General features: G+C 34.9%; 1 protein-coding gene and 1 long non-coding RNA gene across 2 annotated transcripts in view; one reads left to right on the top strand and one right to left on the bottom strand.

Annotated features, from left to right (window-relative positions):
- The window catches only part of LOC150095503 (cytochrome P450 3A8-like), a 59,212-nt gene that overhangs the window by 20,073 nt on the left and 18,037 nt on the right, over positions 1-21,102 (bottom strand). Inside the window, exons 7-10 of the mRNA XM_090410356.1 lie at positions 17,593-17,738; positions 16,636-16,751; positions 14,200-14,326; positions 1,605-1,765 (exon numbers count right to left, since the gene is read on the bottom strand). Of these exons, the coding sequence (XP_090266482.1) occupies positions 1,605-1,765; positions 14,200-14,326; positions 16,636-16,751; positions 17,593-17,738 (550 nt within the window). The remainder of the gene's footprint in view (positions 1-1,604; positions 1,766-14,199; positions 14,327-16,635; positions 16,752-17,592; positions 17,739-21,102) is intronic.
- On the top strand, positions 1,703-13,915 carry LOC150095504 (uncharacterized). Its single transcript, XR_016550069.1, has 3 exons — positions 1,703-1,828; positions 6,496-6,586; positions 13,664-13,915. It is a non-coding gene; the product is annotated as an uncharacterized LOC150095504 (long non-coding RNA).

The raw sequence follows: 21,102 nt of genomic DNA, 5'->3' as shown, positions 1-21,102 counted from the left end.
CAAAGGCTTACTAAGCAAACTCCATCATTTGGACTGTCTAAGGACTTCTGCAGATGGATTGCCAACTTCCTGTCTGGACGCACACTATGTGTGATGGTAGATGGCTCCCTACCCTCCCACTTTCCAACAAATGCCGGAGCCCCACAAGGTTCAGTTCTCTCACCAACCCTCTTCCTTCTATACATCAATGACCTACTTCAGTTGACCTCCAACCCAATAAACAGTTTTGCAGATGACAGCACATTGTACTCCTCCCTTTCATTTGAAAAACCTCACCTTGCACTACTCACTTCAACCCGCAGAACATCCACCACAACTTCCCTTAATGCTGCCTTCCAAAACATCCTCCGATGAGGCTCAGATAACTTCGTCAACTTCAACGCTAGTAAAACCCAGTTCTGTCTTATTTCACACAAAAAAGAACCTTTTTCCCCCCAGTATTATTTGCGATAACACTCAAATTCCATTTGCGATAACACGTCAAAGGCAAAGGGATATCACCCAATCAGGAGGCTTTATCATACCTCAAGACAGAAAACTAATAACAGACATTGCATATTGCAGTCATAAGAGTTTGTTATCATATTGAGTCAGGTATGATTTTGAAATGTGCATCACACACACACACATACACACACAATGGCTCTTCGTGCAAGTACAAACGGATAGTGAGGATATATTTTCGCTTATTCGTTGATTTCTTGCGGAGTTGCATTGCCGCACTGTTTTCATTCAAACTGAAACTGAAGGTCTCACCCTAAGAAGATTTACGTTATGAAGATTCTTCAGTTGCATCTAATCTATGATCTAGTTCGTAGGAAGCAAACTGAACTTTTCATGAATGTTTTCTAGTGTTGCTGATATTTTAATAACAAGTCAGGATATTTAATTTAGGTTTGTCTGGTGCTACTTGTTTAATATTGCGCAACGGATGCAATTTCTGAAATAAGAGCAGGGTGTCATATGACAAGATAGTTATGCTGAAAAATTCACTATCGGATTTTGCCTCGTTACTTGATTCGAGGCATTGATTAATTCGACTAGTATTGGCTGATAGTTCAAACTCCTCCCTGCCACCGTGTACCAAGGGAGTTATGACACTTCAGAAACCAGGTATCATAACCTAACATATCATAATATATCATAACCTAACTCTGGAAATGAGAACTATTTTAATGCACAGCTTTGCATACAGTTGCTTACTTCTGAATAAATTGAACTTAAATATGTTGTATTTGAAAGTTCTGTTTATAAATGTGGCTTTTTGTAATGGCTTTTCAAGCCATTACAAAAAGAATTTATTATTTGTAGAATTTATTATTGAGCGAAATAACGTGGCTTATTTAGTTCTCAATATTATTCTCTGCACGTTTGCAGTGACAGTACGTAACATTTTAGTGTTTCGCGAATCGCTATTGTGTTCTAGAAGAGGAAGATGGTTGTAATTCTGTTTTTGGTAAAACTAACTACATTTGAAAACGACGAAGAAAGTATTATCAGAGTATATCATTATTGTAATTTTCAATTGCAAATTAAAGCTCATTTGTGATCTCACTTATTTACAATTTAGCTATTATTGATAGAAATGTAGAAGGGATACGTACGTGTTCGTCAATGATCCTATCCACTTCCTCTATAAGCTGTTCTTGACATTTTGGATTTAAAGCCAAGTTGTGTGCAGTAAAAGACAACGTAGACGCGATGGTATCGTATCCAGCAATGAAGAACTGAACACATTGAGCCACCATCTCCTCGTGAGAAAGTTCTGAAATTTTCATTGAATACTAACGTTAGTCAATAGTTGATTTCACTGTGTTGCATGCAACGAGTATGAATATGTTGTGGTTGTTTTAAAACAAATATTGTATTACATAATATTAATTGTTTAGTTTTAAAAAATAGCCTGAACCTTACTTAGAATTTATACAAAAAGAAAACGAATAGAAAAGTGAATTAATAACAAAATACCTAATAGAAGATGAAAAGTAAACCGCATTGTGGCATCTCATATCTCTGATAAATGAAAATATAAAAAATAAAATATATATATATATATATATATGTTTATATATATGTTTGGTTATAAAATTCTTTGTAAAAGAAAGTTTAACGGCAAAAGAAATTCATTTGAAGCTCATAAGTGTTTATCGGTACTCTTCTCCTTCGTTTTCGACTATTAAGAAATGGGCTGAAGAGTTTAAACGTGGCCGTACCTGCCATGAAGATAATCCGCGTGAAGGAAGTCCAAAAAGTGTAACAACACCAGACATCAGTGACCAAGTGCACGATATGGTATTATATGACCGGCGAGACAAAGTGGGTAAAATTGCTGAAAGTATAAGCATTTCAAATGAACGTGTAAGATATATTTTGCATGAAGAATTGCTAATGAAAAAGCTTTACGCAAGATAGGTTCCACACTTGCTCACAGCAGATGAAAAAAAATAATCTCACGAGAATTACTGAAGTGCTTGGAACGTTTTAACAAGAAGAAAGCTGATTTTGTGCGTCGATTTATTTCTATGGATGAGACTTGGATTCACCATTACACACCAGAATCCAAACTGCAGTCAAAACAGTGGACAGAATCCGGATGTTCCAAAGAAGACAAATCATAGCATCGGTGTTTTCGGATGCTAAAGGCATTTTATTCATTAGTTATTTTTAAAAGGATAAAACAATAACTAGTGAATATATGTCCGATCTTTTAACCAGACTAAACGAAAAAATTCGTGACAAAAGACCTGGGTTGCAGAAGAAAAAATCATCTTTCACCAGGACAATGAACCTGCCCACAAAGGTGTTTTGGCAATGTGAAAGTTATGGGATCTGCACTATGAATAGTTGGAACATCCTCCCTATTCCCCAGATTTGGCTCGCACTGACTTATATCTCTTTCCAAAGCCAAATGTCTTTCTCGCCGGTCAGCTTTTTGCTTCGAATCAAAAGGTGATTACAGCTGTAGAGGGGTATTTTGCAGATCTTACTGAGAACCACTACAGGGATGGGACAATGGTGTTGGAGCATCGCTCGAATTATGCTGAAAAATAAATATAATTTTAAAATTATAAATTCATTTTTTCATTGTTAGATCGAGAACGTTTATATATATATATATATATATATATATAAGGCAGCATGTGATGGAATGAAAAATATAGTATTTGAGTTTATAATTATTTAACCCATTTATACATGAAATTAAGGCAATCTAAAATAAATTAAATTGATGAAATTAAATATAATTTAAGTTTAATTTAATTTTAAATTTGTTACAGTTTTCTTATAAAAATATTAAATTTAAATTTAACTATTAAAAATCTATAAAAAACATTTTTATAAAAAACATTTTTTTTAAAGCTATAGTTAGAAAGTAAAGATGGGCAGGGGACTAAAGAGCTGAAAATCCATGTACTAGTGCAGAAGTGTCAGGGATAAGAATGAGGGACATGTATCGCCAAATTAGTACAATGAGTACAAGTCGGATGGTTATTATGGGGGACTTCAACTATGAAGATATAGACTTCATTATCATCACAATGGCAGGAAGGAAATGAAATTCATACACTTGCTAAGAGATAATTACTTAAGGCAACATGTGATGGAGTGCGACGATGGGGTGGGAGAGTATTTTACCCGGTCATAGTCAAGACTGCATGGTCATTGGTGAAAGTGACAATGTAGTCTTGACTTAGGTGAGGAATAATCTGTCAAGAAGGGAAGGAGTTAGATGGATGAATGATATCATTAATCACGAGATACAGAAGAAAAAAATGTTGTGAAGGATATATGAAGGGTAAGGTGACCAGCAAACTCACGAAAAGTACAAAGCTCAAGAAAGAAAGTTGAAAAGCATGGCAAAGAAGGCAAAATCATATGAGAAGAATCTAACGGAGCATGCCAAAGGAAATCCCAAAGATCTCTTTCGTAATGTGGCTGGTAGGAGGAAGAATGACTCTGGAAATTAACCTTAATGAGTGATGATCGTCACGAGGAGATTAAAGCAGATAAAACAGCTGAGTTTCTGTCTGACCACTTTGCAAGCATATATCTTCTTAGTGAGGTTACTGCTTTAACTTGTATAACAGACACTAATGTGTGAATGAACAGTGGTGTATGAATTGCTGGTTCTTAGAGTATTGCAGAATCTCCATGTAAATACAGCTGTGGGATTAAATATGATATCGGCTAAGATTTGGCTAGAATATACAAGGGAAATGGCGATGCCTTTGACTAGGCTCTTAAAGTTAAGTATCAGCTGTTTCCAAGGGAGTGGAAAGAAGTCAAAACAATTCCTTTTCATAAGGGAGATGCTAAGAATGCAATGGCAAACTATAGACCAATCGTTATATTAGGCGTGGTGGTAAAACTAGCTGAACAATTGGTAATCAAGAAATTTCAAGAATAGTAGATAAAAATATGATAATGTATAAGGGTCAACATGGCTATGGGAAGGGTTGGTAATGCCTTAGTAATTTATTAACTTTTTATAACAGAGTAACAGCTGAGTTGGATAAAAGAAATGAATACACGATGATGTTGCTGAATTTTGAAAAAGCATTTGACAGAATGCCTCATGAAACTGTTACGTAAATCAGAATATATGCGGATGGATATGACTCTGGTTAAGTGGACAAGAGGGTGACTGCTGGATAGATATCAAAAAGTGATATATGGAGGGCAGAAGCAAGGCGAGGCGAATACAGTTGACTAGTGGTGTGCCGCAAGGTTCAGTGTGGAACCATTGCTGCTTAATTAGTACATGAATGATATACGAATAACCTTAAAGGAAATATGCAGTTGTTTGCTGATGATGCCAAATCATCATTATTATTATTACTATTACTACGTTACACCTGCAGGGAGTCCAAAGACTCATAGAGGGAGGGCACCTGCTCTAGTGCTCTCTGTCTCCATCACTCAATCCTCCAACTATACCAATGATATCTAACGCCCACTACCACCACTAATATTTTCACAGACAATTACAAACATCCATACCCACGTCAGGATTCGAACCCGCAGCCATTTGGCTGGAGAGCGGATAGGCTGACCACTCGGCCACCCAGGCCAATGAAGGGCTATAGTTAACCAAGGCGATGTGGAGAGCTTGCAGGGCGATTTTAAGTAGGCTCTCAGTAAAGGCAAAAGTGAGCGAGTGTCAGTTTAATGTCGAAATTGATGGATTTTGTGATAAATAGATTACAAGTTGTGTATCACAGTGATGGCATTGTAGTCTAAGAAATAGTTGAAGCTCAAGATTTAGTCATGGTGGTAGACAGAGAGTTAACGTTTAGAGGATATATTGCTAAAGTAGCACACACGATTTCTTGGTTTGTGAAGAACGCATTAACAAGAGAGAAGGAAGTTGTAATTCCTTTTTTATAAGGTGTTCAAACGTTGCCACCTGAACTATTGTGTTCAAATCTGATTCTCCTGGGTTTCGTTGGGATGAGGAAGCAGTGGAGAGGATTCTGAGGCGAGTGACTAAGATGATGAGTAGTCTGTGGAGTTTTCCCTATGAAAATAGTTTGAATATGTGTGAATTGCATAAGGTGGTTGGTAGGAGAAAAGAGGGAATATGACAGAAATATTTATGTTGCTTAAAGGATTTTTTAGGATAGATGCATGGAAAATGTTTCAGCATCTGGCTAGATGGACTAGAACAAGCGGTCATCCCTGGAAGTTGAATAAAGGTGTGGTAATTAGGGGTGTGAGGACTTGATTTTTTGCTTGGAGAGTGGTGAATGATTCGAATGGGTTTGCACGAGTCAGTTGTGAGAGTTTTGTCTGTTAATGGGTTCAAGGAGAGGTAGGATAGATTGTGTGGTCGACTGGATCTCCCGCACGTCAGAAATATTCCTCTAAGATAATAATTTTTTTTTAAATTTTAAAATTTATTTATTTTTTATTTATTTTTATTTTTTAACTGTAATAACATTTTACTTATCATCATACAGAGAATTTACATATATTCCAGTGATTTTCAACCTTTTCCATAATACGGCACACATAGACTAATTATTAAAATTCTACGGCACACTAAAAATACCTTCTTTTAATTGTTTTGATGATCTGGCACAAAACAGGCATAATTTTGATTGATTTACACACACACAGGAAGAGGGAAGAGCAGACACTAATAAATAAATGCCCAAATTACGACATTATTTCTTTCAATTAATTTGTTTTCATAAATCTCGCGATACACCTGAAGCCCTCTCGCAGCACACCAATGTGCCGCGGCACACCGGTTGAAAATCGCTGATATATACAATAAAGCATAATTTTACTATTTCTGTCCAGTACAAAATGTAGGTACAGTGATTTTTTTTAAATATAAATGTAAATTTTTTTTTCTGTATCAATATCATGGCTTATTATTATACAGCGTATTTACATATACACAATTAAAATAATAATGATGATAATAATAATAATAATTGTTTCTTTTGTTTCTTTGGGAGGCATTTCTGATTTCTTTCTCGTTTGTAGAGCTTATCTGAGGAAGATAATAGATGGCGGTGGTTTCGTGGTTATGTTTCTATACCGGTGGAAAGCCAGGTGTTGTTTTTGCTATTTGTAGGTACGTGCTTGGAAGACTACAACTGCTTTTACACGGTTTAACTTTCAAGTAGGGTTGGATTTCGACATGGTGTGTTTGTGTCCTTGTAGTGGTGTTTTTTGAGAGGGGTTTGTCATAGGTTTTGTGTGTGTGTGTGTGTGTGTGTGTGTGTGTGTGTGTGTGTGTGTGTGTGTGTGAGAGAGAGAGAGAGAGAGAGAGAGAGAGAGAAATTTCTCTAATTTTATTAATACTACTACGAATAATAATTCTGTTAGAACAGGATGGTATTGAATGTATTTTAACATTTATGCTTACTGGAAGTGTGCAGTGCAGAACGTTTCGTTTTTCTGTAACCTTCATGTTTGGGTTCGATTCTCGCTATGAAATGGATGTCTGTGAATATGAATATCTGTTTACTAAGGATAAAATTAGCTTGAAATAGTAGTTCCATATATGATTTTATAGAACGCAATTCTTTGAATATTTAGTCCTTGGTCTATTTATGGCTCTAAAGTATTGTAGCCCGAACATGACGAGATTCGCTGAAATATCAACTAAAATGTTATCGCGAATATTTGCCCATTTCGAGTGGTAAAAAGAGATAAATTACAACTGTCTTTCTACAGCACATCGACGGAAAGACGAAAGTTCAACTTCTGTGATAATGTTATCACGAAATGCAACGTTTTATGATTGTTTCTTATCATTTCCTTAAGTACTTGCTATTAGCAGTAATAACAGTAATTTCAGTAATAGTAGCGGAAATAGCCCTGTACTATTATTATTGTTACATAAATTTGTATCAGAATATTGTTTAGCAAAAATGTTATATCTTTCATTGTACACTTGTGACTTTGTTGAAATACGATCATCTTCTTTTAATGTAATTCCATCACAAAATATTGCACGAAAATTGTTTGGACTAAATATCAGGAAACGTCTTTCGGATTAGCCAACGAAACCAATTCAAGTTACTTCAGATCCCCAATGAGTAGGATAGCGATTTAACTCGATAGATTACCTTCACCTACTTTTTAAAGAGATTCACAAACTTCCATGTCGCAATGGGATTTGATCACCTCCTGCACCTAGACGGATCACCTCCAATCGGAAGCTTAAATAATGCCCATTCAGCCAAAAAATTGGCATGCTTCGATGTAAGAATATTTTATATTTCTATAATATTTTACAATGATATTAAAGAGCATTCCGGGATGATCTCTTTATTGCAAGCAGAGGAGATGCATTGGGATTTTCGCCACTCAAAGGTGGCTGAAATTCTAATGCGCAGGTAAGAAAAGACATTGTGTATATGTGTTTGAGTCACCCACCTTGAAATAATCAGGTGTTAAAGACTGCCAGGCATTACGTTACTATACGTTATAAATGCCAAGTATGTTTCGCTCCTGTGTACTTATATTTTAATGTACACTATATTGAAATAAATATTAGATACCTCGGTTTTAGAATGAACACACACACACACACACACACAAAATATATATCCTGTTATCGTCCATAATATCTACAGTATAAACTATTCTGTGTGTCGATGGTAAGCACGTGGAAAAGAACTGAAGGATTTCGAAAGAGCTATTTTTATATCAAATGCCAGAAAAAATTATCAGTAAGTGATATCACGACCGAAAGTCAACCGTCAGGGTCATTAATCGGTATCATTATCAGATGATGGAAATATGAATGTTCTGCCTCAAAGAAAACAAAAAAAAATTACAGGACTACATAAGTGCTCGAAAGTGTTCTACATTTTAGAGAGAGTCTACGACGTCTAATGTTAGTTACGAACACTATGTAAAGCGCTGCAGCCTCTTTTTTAATGAAGGGCAGCTGCATGTAACTGACATTTCAACAATATCAATGAACTGTGCTTGCACCATGGACAAAGAATACTATGAGCTCAAGTTTAACGCAAAAGAATGCTTCCTACATTGGGGTAGTGTTAAACAACATGCTATCCTTTGATCACATGAGCGAACTTAACATTCCTGAGATGGTATTGTGACATGATGTGCGGAAAATGCTGTCGAAATGTTTACTGACTTGCACTGAAATGTGATCGCAACTTGCAGACCAGCTGGAAAATTCGTTATCGACAACAGTACTGAGTTAATTAGAAAAATAAGAAAGAATCAAAACACATCACTCATGTCACTGTCTTGTTGGGCTGACAAGGATAAAAGTGGCCACAGCAAAGAGAATCAACGCGTAGACCTTCCTTTGGGATATAATGAAGCACATTGCTGTCCCAACATTTATTTCAGCACAGTGTACATCAATTCCCAAAATGATTAATTTCGTCATTCGTAAGGGTCTGAAACAAAGGAAGGAGAGGTTGAAAATCCAGAGATCTGGAGGAAAATTCTGAACGAATTTTATTCACTTATCAATGAACATTTACAAGCGGAGTGATACAACATTCGATTTTTCTATCCAGTAATAATGCTATTTTAATAAATGCAGTTAAGGTTCTGTTGAAGAATTATGAGTAATGTAATCATCTTTTTTTTCGGTTAGGAAAAGATGCTAAAGATTTCCTTAATCATGCGTAGACCCACCATTTACTGTGCATGAGTTCGAAACCAAATTCGATAGAATATCATGGTTACTTCTAATTCTCAGAAGAAACCGGCCAGAAGAACACACGCACTATAGACTTAGGACAATGTATTGCGAGTGTTTGTCATGCTGGTTTCTCTGTTTTGAGACGTCTCCCACCCCCATATCAGAATGGCTAACTGATCATTTGATTGAAAAGAAACTTTACAGGTTCCTCACGTCATAGATGGGATTCGAACGTCAACCATTCCAACCAGTGAGGTTTTCTTAACTACCTTAGCTATGTTTCCTTTATATTGATGTTATGCTTTTTTATTCTCATAATTCATTTTAATTTGTTTTATTTTAATTTTATGATAACTGAGTATTACAACTATTTTTATTTCATTGATTCCAATAATAACCAGTTGTCATTTTTATTTAAATTTTTTTTTTATGTTGAGATCATACACAGAGGTTGGTCGGTCAACATATAGTACATTAGTACCATGTATGGATGGTGGGTTGGGAAAGGAGAAATTTGTTTACATTTGATTTGCATGACTTTAAATGGTATTCCTTGGGAAACACAGCAGGTGGGAGACTTTTCTACAGTGCAGCAGTTGCAGATGTTGGATCCTACTTCTAAATTTTTACCTTGGATCCGACATGTTAGTCACTATGATGTTCCTAAACCAAATTATAAGTTGCTAGTTGATTTCTAATTCAATATAGAGAAAATTTATATTTATAGACTGCACCACTCTATATCTGAATTAGTTCAAGAACTGAAGAAAAACCAGCTCACAACTATCTCTTTTATATGATGTTATTATATATACTGGCCGAGTATATTTAACTTACTTAATTTTCCCGCTTTGGTTAGAATATTTTATGAATGGTGCAGTAAAAGAGATTCAGGCAAAATACAACTTTTCATTAACAAAAACAAACATTTAATTTAGGATCACAATTTATACGCATGAGTTCAAATCACTAATTAAGATACTACAAACACTTCAGCTCTTCTGATAATACAGACATACAAACTCTAACAAGATAAATCTGTTATCTCTATATTACAGACTTCTCACAGTTCCTTAAGTTCCAAATACAATAAAATCGAAGTGACACCGCTTTACAAGTAAACACTTTCAAATTTTCGCTTCAGTTAATCTTCGCGATAGTTACTGTTAACATAAGGAAATTCTGGGATGAAACTCACACACTTGTCTATATAGGAAAACTAAGGTTGGAATAATCTTACCGATAATCTTCTATCTTCATCAATTTATACACAAACACTTTTTATAACCGCAAACACTTTTAACAATAAACAGCACTCATTAAAATAAATCTTCTAAGCATTAACTGAATTAGTTCACAGGCACAATCAGATGTTCTTGTATGAAGCACTACTGATCACTCTTGAATTAGGGCAATACACAATAATTCCTTAACTTGGGATTTTATATATACAGATGTTCATTCCTCCCGCATTCAAATAATTCTTTAGGCACTATAATTCTAAACACCGCTATCATTAAACACAACCCTGTTGCCTCTATTTATTCTCTAGTTACTTCTTACTATGCTTCACGTTTCAGTGTGTTCTTGAAAGGTCGGCCCTGAAAATAAATCTCAACTAAAATATCGCTAGTCATTCAGAAGTCACTCAGCTATCTTCCGTTGCTTTATTTGTTATTCAGAAACTTATTAGCTAACTGCTTCTCAACTTGTAGACTTTATTTAGTTGCTTGAGTGACTTGCCGACTCGCTATTATCGCACTGTGATTGCCAAATGCCCGATTCCGACCTAATGCCAATCTCTTTTAAAAATCCCTAATCTCCTAATTCCCTCGTAATTCCAGCGTTCGTCGCTTATATATCTGTTCCCCCCCCCCCCTCAATTGCTCATGTCATTTCTTTCTAAAACTCTTTTCAATATACCTCACGTGGTGTTCCAAAACGTGCTCGCTCACTTACATACGTTTCCATGACAACAAAACAAAATTTAATAAAATTGAGCTATTACATAACGTTAAACTTCTACAAACAGGAATAAATAGACAATATTTACATTTCAATAAATGCCCAGTTAAAATATTGAATATAAATTCTTATAATATTAACATAGTAATAATTAAAATTAGCTTAATAATATTTAATACAGTCTTTTCATTATTAATACATATATCTTTGATTAAATAATTAAATATTAGACAAAATTCATCATCATCATCATCATCATCAAATTCCTACCATGTACCCTCAAGGGGTGTACAGGATATGACAGTACTACATGAAAAAAATTATATCATTACTAACTTCCTATCTACAATTTTCCTCCAAATCAGTCTGTTACTTGTCAAGACTCCAACATTATCAGATCTTATATTTCTATCGTCTAAGGCACTTTGTACCGTATCAATCCACCTATATCTTGGTCTTCCTCTGGGTCGTTTTCCTGCCAACCTGGCAGAGAACACTTGTTTTGCTAATCTTTCCTCTCCCATTCTATTTAAGTGACCATACCACCTGAGATTAGCTCTGCTAACGCATTCCTGTATGCTGACAATGTCAAGTTCTTTCCTAATATCCTCATTTTTAATATGATATTGCCATTGATGCCATCTGTTCACGCCTCTAATCTTTCTCAGGACTCTCATATCTGCGGTCTCCAGTCTTTGGTCAAGTGTTTTACTTCTGACCCAGCTCTCAGATCCATAAGTTAAAACTGGTTTGAACACTGTCTTGTATACAGCTAATTTAGTGTTCCGACTAATTTCTCTCTTATTCCATATGAATTTATTCAATTGACTTCCCACCATACCAGCTTTGCTGATTCTGTTGTCAATTTCTATATTTAATTTACCATCTTCAGTAAAACTCGTGCCTAAGTAGCTGAAATGTTTTACTTGTTCCACAGGTTCTCCATTCACAACACAGTTGACATTTTCAATGATTCTGCCTATTTTCATTGTCTTTGTCTTTTTATTGCTGACCGTCATACCGTATCTATTACAACAGCTATTCAATTTAGTCAGAGAATCTTGCAGACTTGTAGCGGATTTATTTAGAAGTATAACATCATCCGCATAAAGCAAAGAGCTGACATTAACATCTCCAATTTTGATATCAGGTTTAATACCACTTTCCTTCATAATATGATCCATATAGATAATGAATAACAGAGAGGATAATGTACATCCTTGTCTCACACCAGATTTAACATTAAACCATCTTCCGGTACTTCCTTCAATTCTAACTGCTGACTTACAACTCAAATAAAGACTAAGTATTGCTTGATATAATGCCCCATTGACACCATATAACTGCAGCGTATTCAATAGCTTCTCTCTTGGCACCTTGTCATATGCCTTTTGCAAATCGACAAAACTTAAATACAGATCTTTGTTATATTCTAATGCTTTCTCGAATATTTGTCGTAAAGTAAAGATCTGATCCTGACAGCCTCTATTTGGCCTGAATCCAGCTTGTTCTTCACCAAGCTTTTCTTCCACAATTCTTCTCAACCGTTTCTCAAGTATACTTGCATAGATCTTGCCAGGAACACTCAGTAGGGAAATACCTCTGTAATTCTCACATTCAGTTTTATTTCCCTTTTTATATATGGGTACTATGAGAGCTCTACTCCAATCATCGGGAATTCGTCCCTCTGTCCAGGCTTTCTGAACTATGCACTGCAGCCACTGTAAGACTCTTATACCACCATACTTCAGCATTTCTGGTCGAATATCATCTACTCCTGCTGCCTTTCCACATTTCAAGCCTTTGATGGCTTTTTCTACTTCAAGTATGGATATGTATTCCTGACTGCATGGCTGGTCAGTGTTTTTTATCACTGTGCTGTCATCACTGCTTGTTTCATTTAGCAGTTTTTCAAAGTAATTACTCCATACTTCAAGGATATCTTTTTCTCCTGTTTTTATGTCACCTTTATCATATATAACTCCTTTTACAGCACTCTTTCCTCCATTCCTAAGCTTCTTCAACAACCTCCAGAATATATTGCCACCTTCTTGATATTTATTTTCTACATTCTTGCCAAAGTCTTCCCATGACTTTTGTTTAGCTAGTTTTACACACTGATTAGCTTTCTTACATTTGTCTCTGTATTCTGTAAGAGTAAAAGCTGACTTATTTGCCAGGAACTTTTGATATGCTTTCTTCTTTTCCTTCACTGCCTCTTTAACTTCCTGTGTCCACCAGGGAGTTCTGATTTTTTTATTCTTGCACACAACCTCACCACATGCCTCTCTGGCAGAATCAATCAATGTTTTCTTCAGAGTTTGCCACTGAATCTCCAAGGTTTGATTCCTGTTTAGACAAAATTGAGGTAGTTATATAAATATTAAATTGTAAAATAAGTTGTTTACATTAAATAATATTTACACAAGTCTTGCTTGGTATATGGTATATTATGTTAAATGTGAATGAAAAATATACAAAACAATTTCATTCACAGTTTAACACAGAGATGAACGAAGAGGAAAATAAACTTTTTCTGTTTGTTTCTAGGTGAAAACTGTGAAGGGATGTTGTGCAGCAGTTGCACGTTTTCCAATGAGTTTAGTACTGAGCTGAGGAATTATTGGTGATATTTCCGATGAGCATTTCCCATGGAAGTATTTGTAGAATATACATACTACAAACATTCATTGCAACTTTACTAAAACACAGTTTTTATTTATGACAGAAATTAAAATATTCCTTCCCATCTTTCTGTAATTATTCAGTCTAACCATTTATTCCACAAGTCACTGGACTTATAAGCGTACGTCAGGTTACGGACAGTTCCTCTACCAATGTGTTTAATCACTAGCTAGGGTTTCTTTTTTGTACGACAATAAGCTTCCTATATTTGTGTGTGATCTGCGAAATCAGATTGCGTTGAAAATCCAAAAGTTATGCCTCGATCCTTCTAAGATCTTTCAACCACTTAATGGTTCATCACGACTCACTACAGAACTACTGAAAAGAAGGTAACTTTTATACTTTCAAACAGTACCATGATCGTGGTAATAAACTGGCTTCAAATAGAATAAAATTTTTACCTTTATATTTAGGTTCATAATGAAACTTTTGCTTATATTTGTCAGCTTCCAGTTCTGATATCTCGACTTCTTCAATCTGTGTTTCCTTCGCTGCTTCCATCATCATCTGAAGGAAGTCATTTTGAGGCTGGAAAAAAAAATCAAGAATTATGCAGTTTGCCAGTATTATTGTATTATTTTAGTTTCGTCTTAAATAAATCGAATTTAATGCAAAATGTTCGTCGCTGTCATTCAGAACAACAATAATAAAATACTTTATTAAGAATATATTTACCTGGATGTTTTGTGAATGACTTTAAATGATAGATGAAATCCATGTTCGGTGTGTGAACAATAAACTGCGTAGTAGAGGCGTGTATAGTTTTGATACGTGTTTAGTGTCTAGACCAAGAAATATGGTCGAATATCTAATCATTAGCCTACCTGAGAACTAAAAATGGACATTAGATTTAATAGTTTTTTGCACTCGCCGAATAAAATAATCATAGCGCCTGCAAATGTTCATGAAACCAAATCTTAATAATTAATGCATTTAGAAGATCAATAAGTATGCCAGTAATTCAGATATGAATCACATATTTAACAACAACTGTAAAGCAATAGACTTCGATTATTTGAGTAATTCACCAGTACAGATGTACCAGTGAATGTTCTACATTTCAGGGAGCGTCTACGACGTCTAATGTTAGTAACGAACACTATGTAAAGTGCTGCAGCCTCTTTAATAACGAGTCCAGCTGCATATAACCGATATGTGAAGTATAGCAATGAACTGTACTTGTACCATGAATAAAGAATACTATTACCAGAATACCGAACGTAGCAAATGTGATACTTCACTCTTCCATTACTAGCTTGACTAGAAAAATGATGACCTTGAATGTTTAAGATAAGGAATATTAATGGAAAAACTTTGGGAAAATACATTAAAATATTTCAGAAAGAAAATTCAAAAAATAGATTTAATTCAACGGCTCGTATGTTATTTTCAATAGTTTCTATACTGAAAAGTTTAACCCAAAGAAAAAATTGTATCAGTAATTCAAACTGAACTTAATTTATGTGAGATTCATATAAGTAATGCTTAATTCATTCCAATTATTACACCTTCTACACTTCTAGTTTATTGCTGACAGATTGAGCTCTTGTCTGTCTTCTAGCCTTACCAGGATTTCCATCTGAACTAAGTTTCTTCGGATGTTATTCTCCAACAGTTGGCACGGTGTGATTCGTATCAGCTGCTTTCTATTGGATGCTTCTTTCAGCCATTCTCGCTTCACCCATTCTCCCAACATGTCAAAGTAGTCTCTAGTTTCAAGCTCTGATTTCTTCAGAGTTTGAAGACCGAGATGATACCGATTTCAACTCTGTATAAAAGAACAGGACGAAATGACTGAGTGTTTATTTCTATTTTATGCCTTGTTCAGAGAATTTTGGAAGGTGGATAATATACTTTTTTTTAATGTTACCTAAATATTAAAAGATTCAGATCTAATTTTCTCTTAGCCCAGACTATTCTTTACATATGAATAGTTGGAATTTCCATTAAATTTATTATTCTGTGAGGTATTCCAGGTTTATTTAATGCTCTTCAAAAAGCGATCTTTATGAATGTTTCATTTTAGTAATATTTCATTTTTAATAATATTTAGCCGTAGGCTTAAAATAAAAATCTGCTGAACAGTGGAACGATATCTTCGAAACTCTGTTGACACTCATCACTGTTATCAACAGCATATGGTAATATTCGTTTTAGTTATTAGCATTCAGTTATACTTATTCATATATATTTATATGTATATATTGGTATGATTAGTGATTCCTTCTATTCTGAGGAAAGGAAGATCATAGAAATTTGTCGTTCTGTAATTAATTCTTTACTATTATATTTTATTAGTTCGGCTACTATTCCTCAGAAGCTGGTACTTTTTTTGTTTTTGAGTTTTTTTATACTTCCTTCTTCAGGTAGTGAAGGTTTAAATATTTTTGGTGACAAGTATGACAGAACATTGCATTCAGTTATCACAGAAATTAGATACACTTCTGATTGTTTTCTATTAAATGCTTGCTAAATGTCCTTTCGACATTTAAAAAGTATTTTATTATTATTTGGCTTCAGAATAACAATGGAAACATTAGTTGACGACATATAAAAAAATTGTGTAAACAAAAGTTAAAATATGTAAAACAACTCAGTGACAAGCGAAATATCGGCAAATTTGTACATAATCATTGTCTAAAAGTGATATTTAAATAAATCCCTGTCAGGAGTTCATCGAGAATTAGCAAGATAGAAGATTGTAGTAGAAAATTGTTTTTAAAGAACTTTCTGATATGATATTAAAAAAGAATCGGAGTTTGATTATTTATTGAAAAATCTTATTTTATTAGAAATCTTAAATTTAATGCACATAATTCAATTGTGTCTGCCATTACCTTCACTTGTTGTTTCCTGTTACCGATCACTTGTAAGATTACATCTCGAAAGAATTTTATTACATCTACTCTAAAGAAGGACGTGCCAAGTAGCTTTCCAAGTGACGGAAACAGAACTAAAGGAAGAAATAAATTTTGAGATTAATCAGCATGATTGAAAATTACTCACTTGCAACTTGGAAATTTCAATAAGAATACAACAAAAAAAAGCAATAATATTTAAATATTTTATCATCAGCATATTCATAAAATTTGAAATCATTTTGATTCTTTCATTGTTTATGAATCTGCTTTATGAATTGTTCATTTCACAGACCAGGACAAAACATAAATACCTGAGTAGCTAATTATTTTTTTCATAAGTGTGACTGACATAGCATTGTCTAAATGACAATTATGGGAGAAAACAACAAACTTCAAAAGTCTTCATCAAGCAATTTTTTAATCACAGTGATTACCTCTGAGACTTCAAACATTATAAAAGTGTCGAGGGTGTCTTACGAAAACAAATTGCCAACCTTCAGAAATTTGCCAGCGCGGAAATCTTTTAATCTAAAGCATCATTAACTAACAAATATAAGAGCTCCTAGAAAGAGTTACGTGCTATTTAAATAATGCAGCAAAAAGGATCTCTTGATGGGTATTTGTATATCTGCAATTCCTAATGAAGTTGTGAATTTTTAAATTTCAAGGACAAACACAATTTGCTTATTTTGGATCTAAAACACTAAGCAAGTTCGGCGTCGTAGATTCAAGTAAGATGAAATTAATTATTACTAATTGTGATTAAATAAAGCGAAATGAACAGGAATAAACAGATAATCTAAACGAATAACGAATTCGTTAAGATTTTCATAGTTTCAAATTACATAAACATAAGCTCGGCAAATATTATACGCATGTTATCGAAAATCAAATTTTGTCTAATAATGCGAAGAAAGGATTTATAATTCTTACAAGAAATCATGATAGTTGGAGGAAAATCTCTGCTGAACATTTTCCTTGCATTTACGACCATTTGGTTGTCAGGGTCATTGTGAGAGTCGATCTTTACTCCGAAGGCACTGCAGCATATGACATCCATTGTAAATGCTTCGAATAATCTGAAAAAAGAAATGATTGAAAGAAGTTAAGAAAGCTCAGTATAAGGAGGCGAGTAAATTAATTAATAAATACATGTATATAAATATTGTGATTGAAATACTTATTTACAGAGCCCCATTAACGATGTCATAAGTCAGGCACTTGATGCGCAAGAGAATTATGAAAACGAAGTTAATTAATTCTGCATGGTTTGTCTGAAATTGTTTTACATGAGTTTGTCAGTAGTGCCCATCCATATATTTAGGATCACTTTGTCTAGCTATCTATGCATTTATTATTCTGTCGGCAACTGCTTAAATAGGACAACATGCAAATTCTTCAAACAGCGAAATCAGTTGGTGTCTTTGCGCAAAAAATCAAAAGAACATGGATTTGATTGAGCTTAATATATATATATATATATATATATATATATATATATATATATATATATATATATATATATATATATATATATATATATATATATATATATATATATATATATATATACTCACTTTTAATCTGCTGAAAACTAAATGGAATTACTTTCTCTTTCAAATACTCTCTATACTTGTTTGTCATGAACCACTAATAGTAATATAGATAATGAGATGTTTCTTATTCCTTGCATCCACTCTCTATGTGAATTAGTAAACATCTTTATGTTGGATGAACTTGAACAAGTATTAATGAGATTCTGAAACTTCCCCATAAATCTACTAGGTGTATACACTATCTGATCAAAAGTATCCGGACACTTACTCGAAACTGTAATCAGGATTTCCCTGTGACCAGTAGTGGATATTAATACGGGATGGGTCTACCCTTTGCTTCTATGACAGCTCTAAGTCGTCCGGGGAGACTTTCTACATGGTTTAAGAACGTCTCTGGAGAAATGGCAGCTCATTCTTTCTGAAGAGTTGTAGCCAGAAGAGTTGGTGATGTGGGTCGTTGTCATCTGGAGCAAAGTCGGCGTTCTAATTCATCCCAAAGTTATTCTACAGAATTCAGTTCAGGGCTCTGGTCCGGCCAGTCCATTTCTGGAACGTTATTGTCCACAAACCATTCCCTCACAGACCTTTGTTTATTGCAGGTAGCATTGTCATGCTGATACAGACAATTGTCATCACCGAAGTGATCTTCTACCGTAGACAGCACGCAACGGGTCAAAATGTTCTTGTACCCTTCCGCATTTAGATTTCCGTGTAGTGTCACAAGCGGGCCAAGTTGATTCTATAACCCGCCGCCGCACACACACACACAGTGTAACGCTTCCTCCTCCAAATTTCGCTGTTGGCACTACACAGGCTTGCAGGAATCGTTCTACAGACATTAGCCACACCCAGACCCCTCCTATCGGACTGCCACATGGTAAAGCATGATTCATCACTCCAAATCCCACATTTCCAATTGACCACTATCCAGTGGTGTCACTCTTTACGCCACTGCAGGCGGTGCTTAGCGTTCACTGGAGAAATGTCTTGATTATGGGCAGCTGCTCGACCATGGAACCCCCATTCCTCTTAACTCTCGAGGCACAGCCATGATGCTCGCTGGACAATTAAATCGCACTGCGGAACTCACGGATTTCACTCGATCTCTGTAGATTTCCACGAACCACCTTCTTCAACTTTCCTGTCTGTTACTAAACGCGTCCTGCCCGACCGTGGTTTTGTTGGAGTTGTGCCTTCACGTTTCCAAATCACATTCATATCACCAACTGTTGACTTGGGCAACTTGAGGAGGGTTGAAATGTCTCAGACAGATTTCTTACTGATGTGAAAAACAATAACTAGTCCACGTTCGAAGTCACTCAGCTCTCTTTTCCTACCCATTTTCTTCGTACTTCTTCTCACTGAACAACACACAGCTTCATACCTCCTTTTATACCAGTAAGTGAGGTCTTAGTGATATCTAGATATCAGTTTACAAATTACAGATGGGTGTAATTCGTAGTTTGTTTCAAATGTTCAAAACACGTGTCTTTATGCCTGCTACTTGGATCTCTAATAAGGATGAATTTTTCCGTTTTTCTTTAACATCTGCTTTCTCAAATGACTAGAACTTTTCTCAATTTCTTCCGCCTATGGACCATACTCACAAACAAGTCATCATCATCATCATCATCATCATCAAATTCCTGCCATGTACCCTCAAGGGGTATAGAGGATATGACAGTACTACATGGAAAATTTACATCATTACTAACTTCCAATCTACAATTTTCCTCGAGATCAATATGTTACTTTTCAAGACTCCAATATTATCAGACCTTATATTTCTGTCGTCTAAGGCACTTTGTATACCGTATCAATCCACATATATCTTGGTCTTCCTCTGGGTCGTTTTCCTTCTAACCTGGGAGAGAACACTTGGTTTGCTAATCTTTCCTCGCCCATTCTGTTTAAATGACCATACCACCTGAGATTAGCTCTGATAACATATTCCTGGATGCTGACAATGCCAAAATCTTTTCTTTTTAATATGATATTGCCATTGATGCCATCTGTTCACACTTCTAATCTTTCTCAGGATTCTCATGTCTGCAGTCTCTAGTCTTTGGTCAAGTGTTTTAATTCTGACCAAGCTCTCAGATCCATAAGTTGAAATTGGTTTGAACTGTCTTGTGTACAGCTAATTTTGTGATCCGACTAATTTCTCTCTTATTTCATATAAATTTATTCAGTTGACTTCTTACAATACCAGATTTGTTGATTCTGTTGTCTATTATCAAATTTTAATTTACCATCTTTACTGAAAATCGTGCATAAGTAGCTGAAATGTTTTACTTGTTCCACAGGTTCTCTATTCACAACGCAGTTGATATTTTCAATGATTCTGCCTATTTCCATTATCTTTGTCTTTTTATTGCTGACCTTCATACCATATCTATTACAACAGTTATTCAATTTAGTCAGGGAATCTTACAGACTTCTAGCGGATTTATTGATAAGTATAACATCGTCCGCATAAAGCAAAGGACTGACATTAACATATCCAATTTTGATATCATGTCTAATACCACTTTCCTTTATAATGTGATCCATATAGATAATGAATAACATAGGGGATAATGTTCATCCTTGTCTCACACCAAATTTAACATTAAACCATCTTCCTGTACTTCCTTCAAATCTAATTGCTGACTTACTACTCAAATAAAGACTAAGTATTGCTTGATATAATGCCCCATTGACACCATATAACTGTATCGTATTGAAGAACTTCTCTCTTGGCACCTTGTCATATGCCTTTTCCAGATCGAAAAAACTTTAATAGAGAGCTTTGTTATATTCCCATGATTTCTCAACTGTTTGTTGTAAAGTGAAGATCTGATCCTCACAGCCGCTATTTGGCCTGAATCCAGCTTGTTCTTCACCA

This window comes from Typopeltis vanoorti, chromosome 20, assembly GCF_054136105.1.
Source record: "Typopeltis vanoorti isolate ZY-2024b chromosome 20, IOZ_Tvanoo_1.0, whole genome shotgun sequence".
Classification (NCBI taxonomy): Eukaryota; Metazoa; Arthropoda; class Arachnida; order Uropygi; family Thelyphonidae; genus Typopeltis; species Typopeltis vanoorti.
The sequence above is the reverse complement of the archived record's forward strand: the minus strand, read 5'-3'. Positions and strand labels throughout refer to the sequence as shown.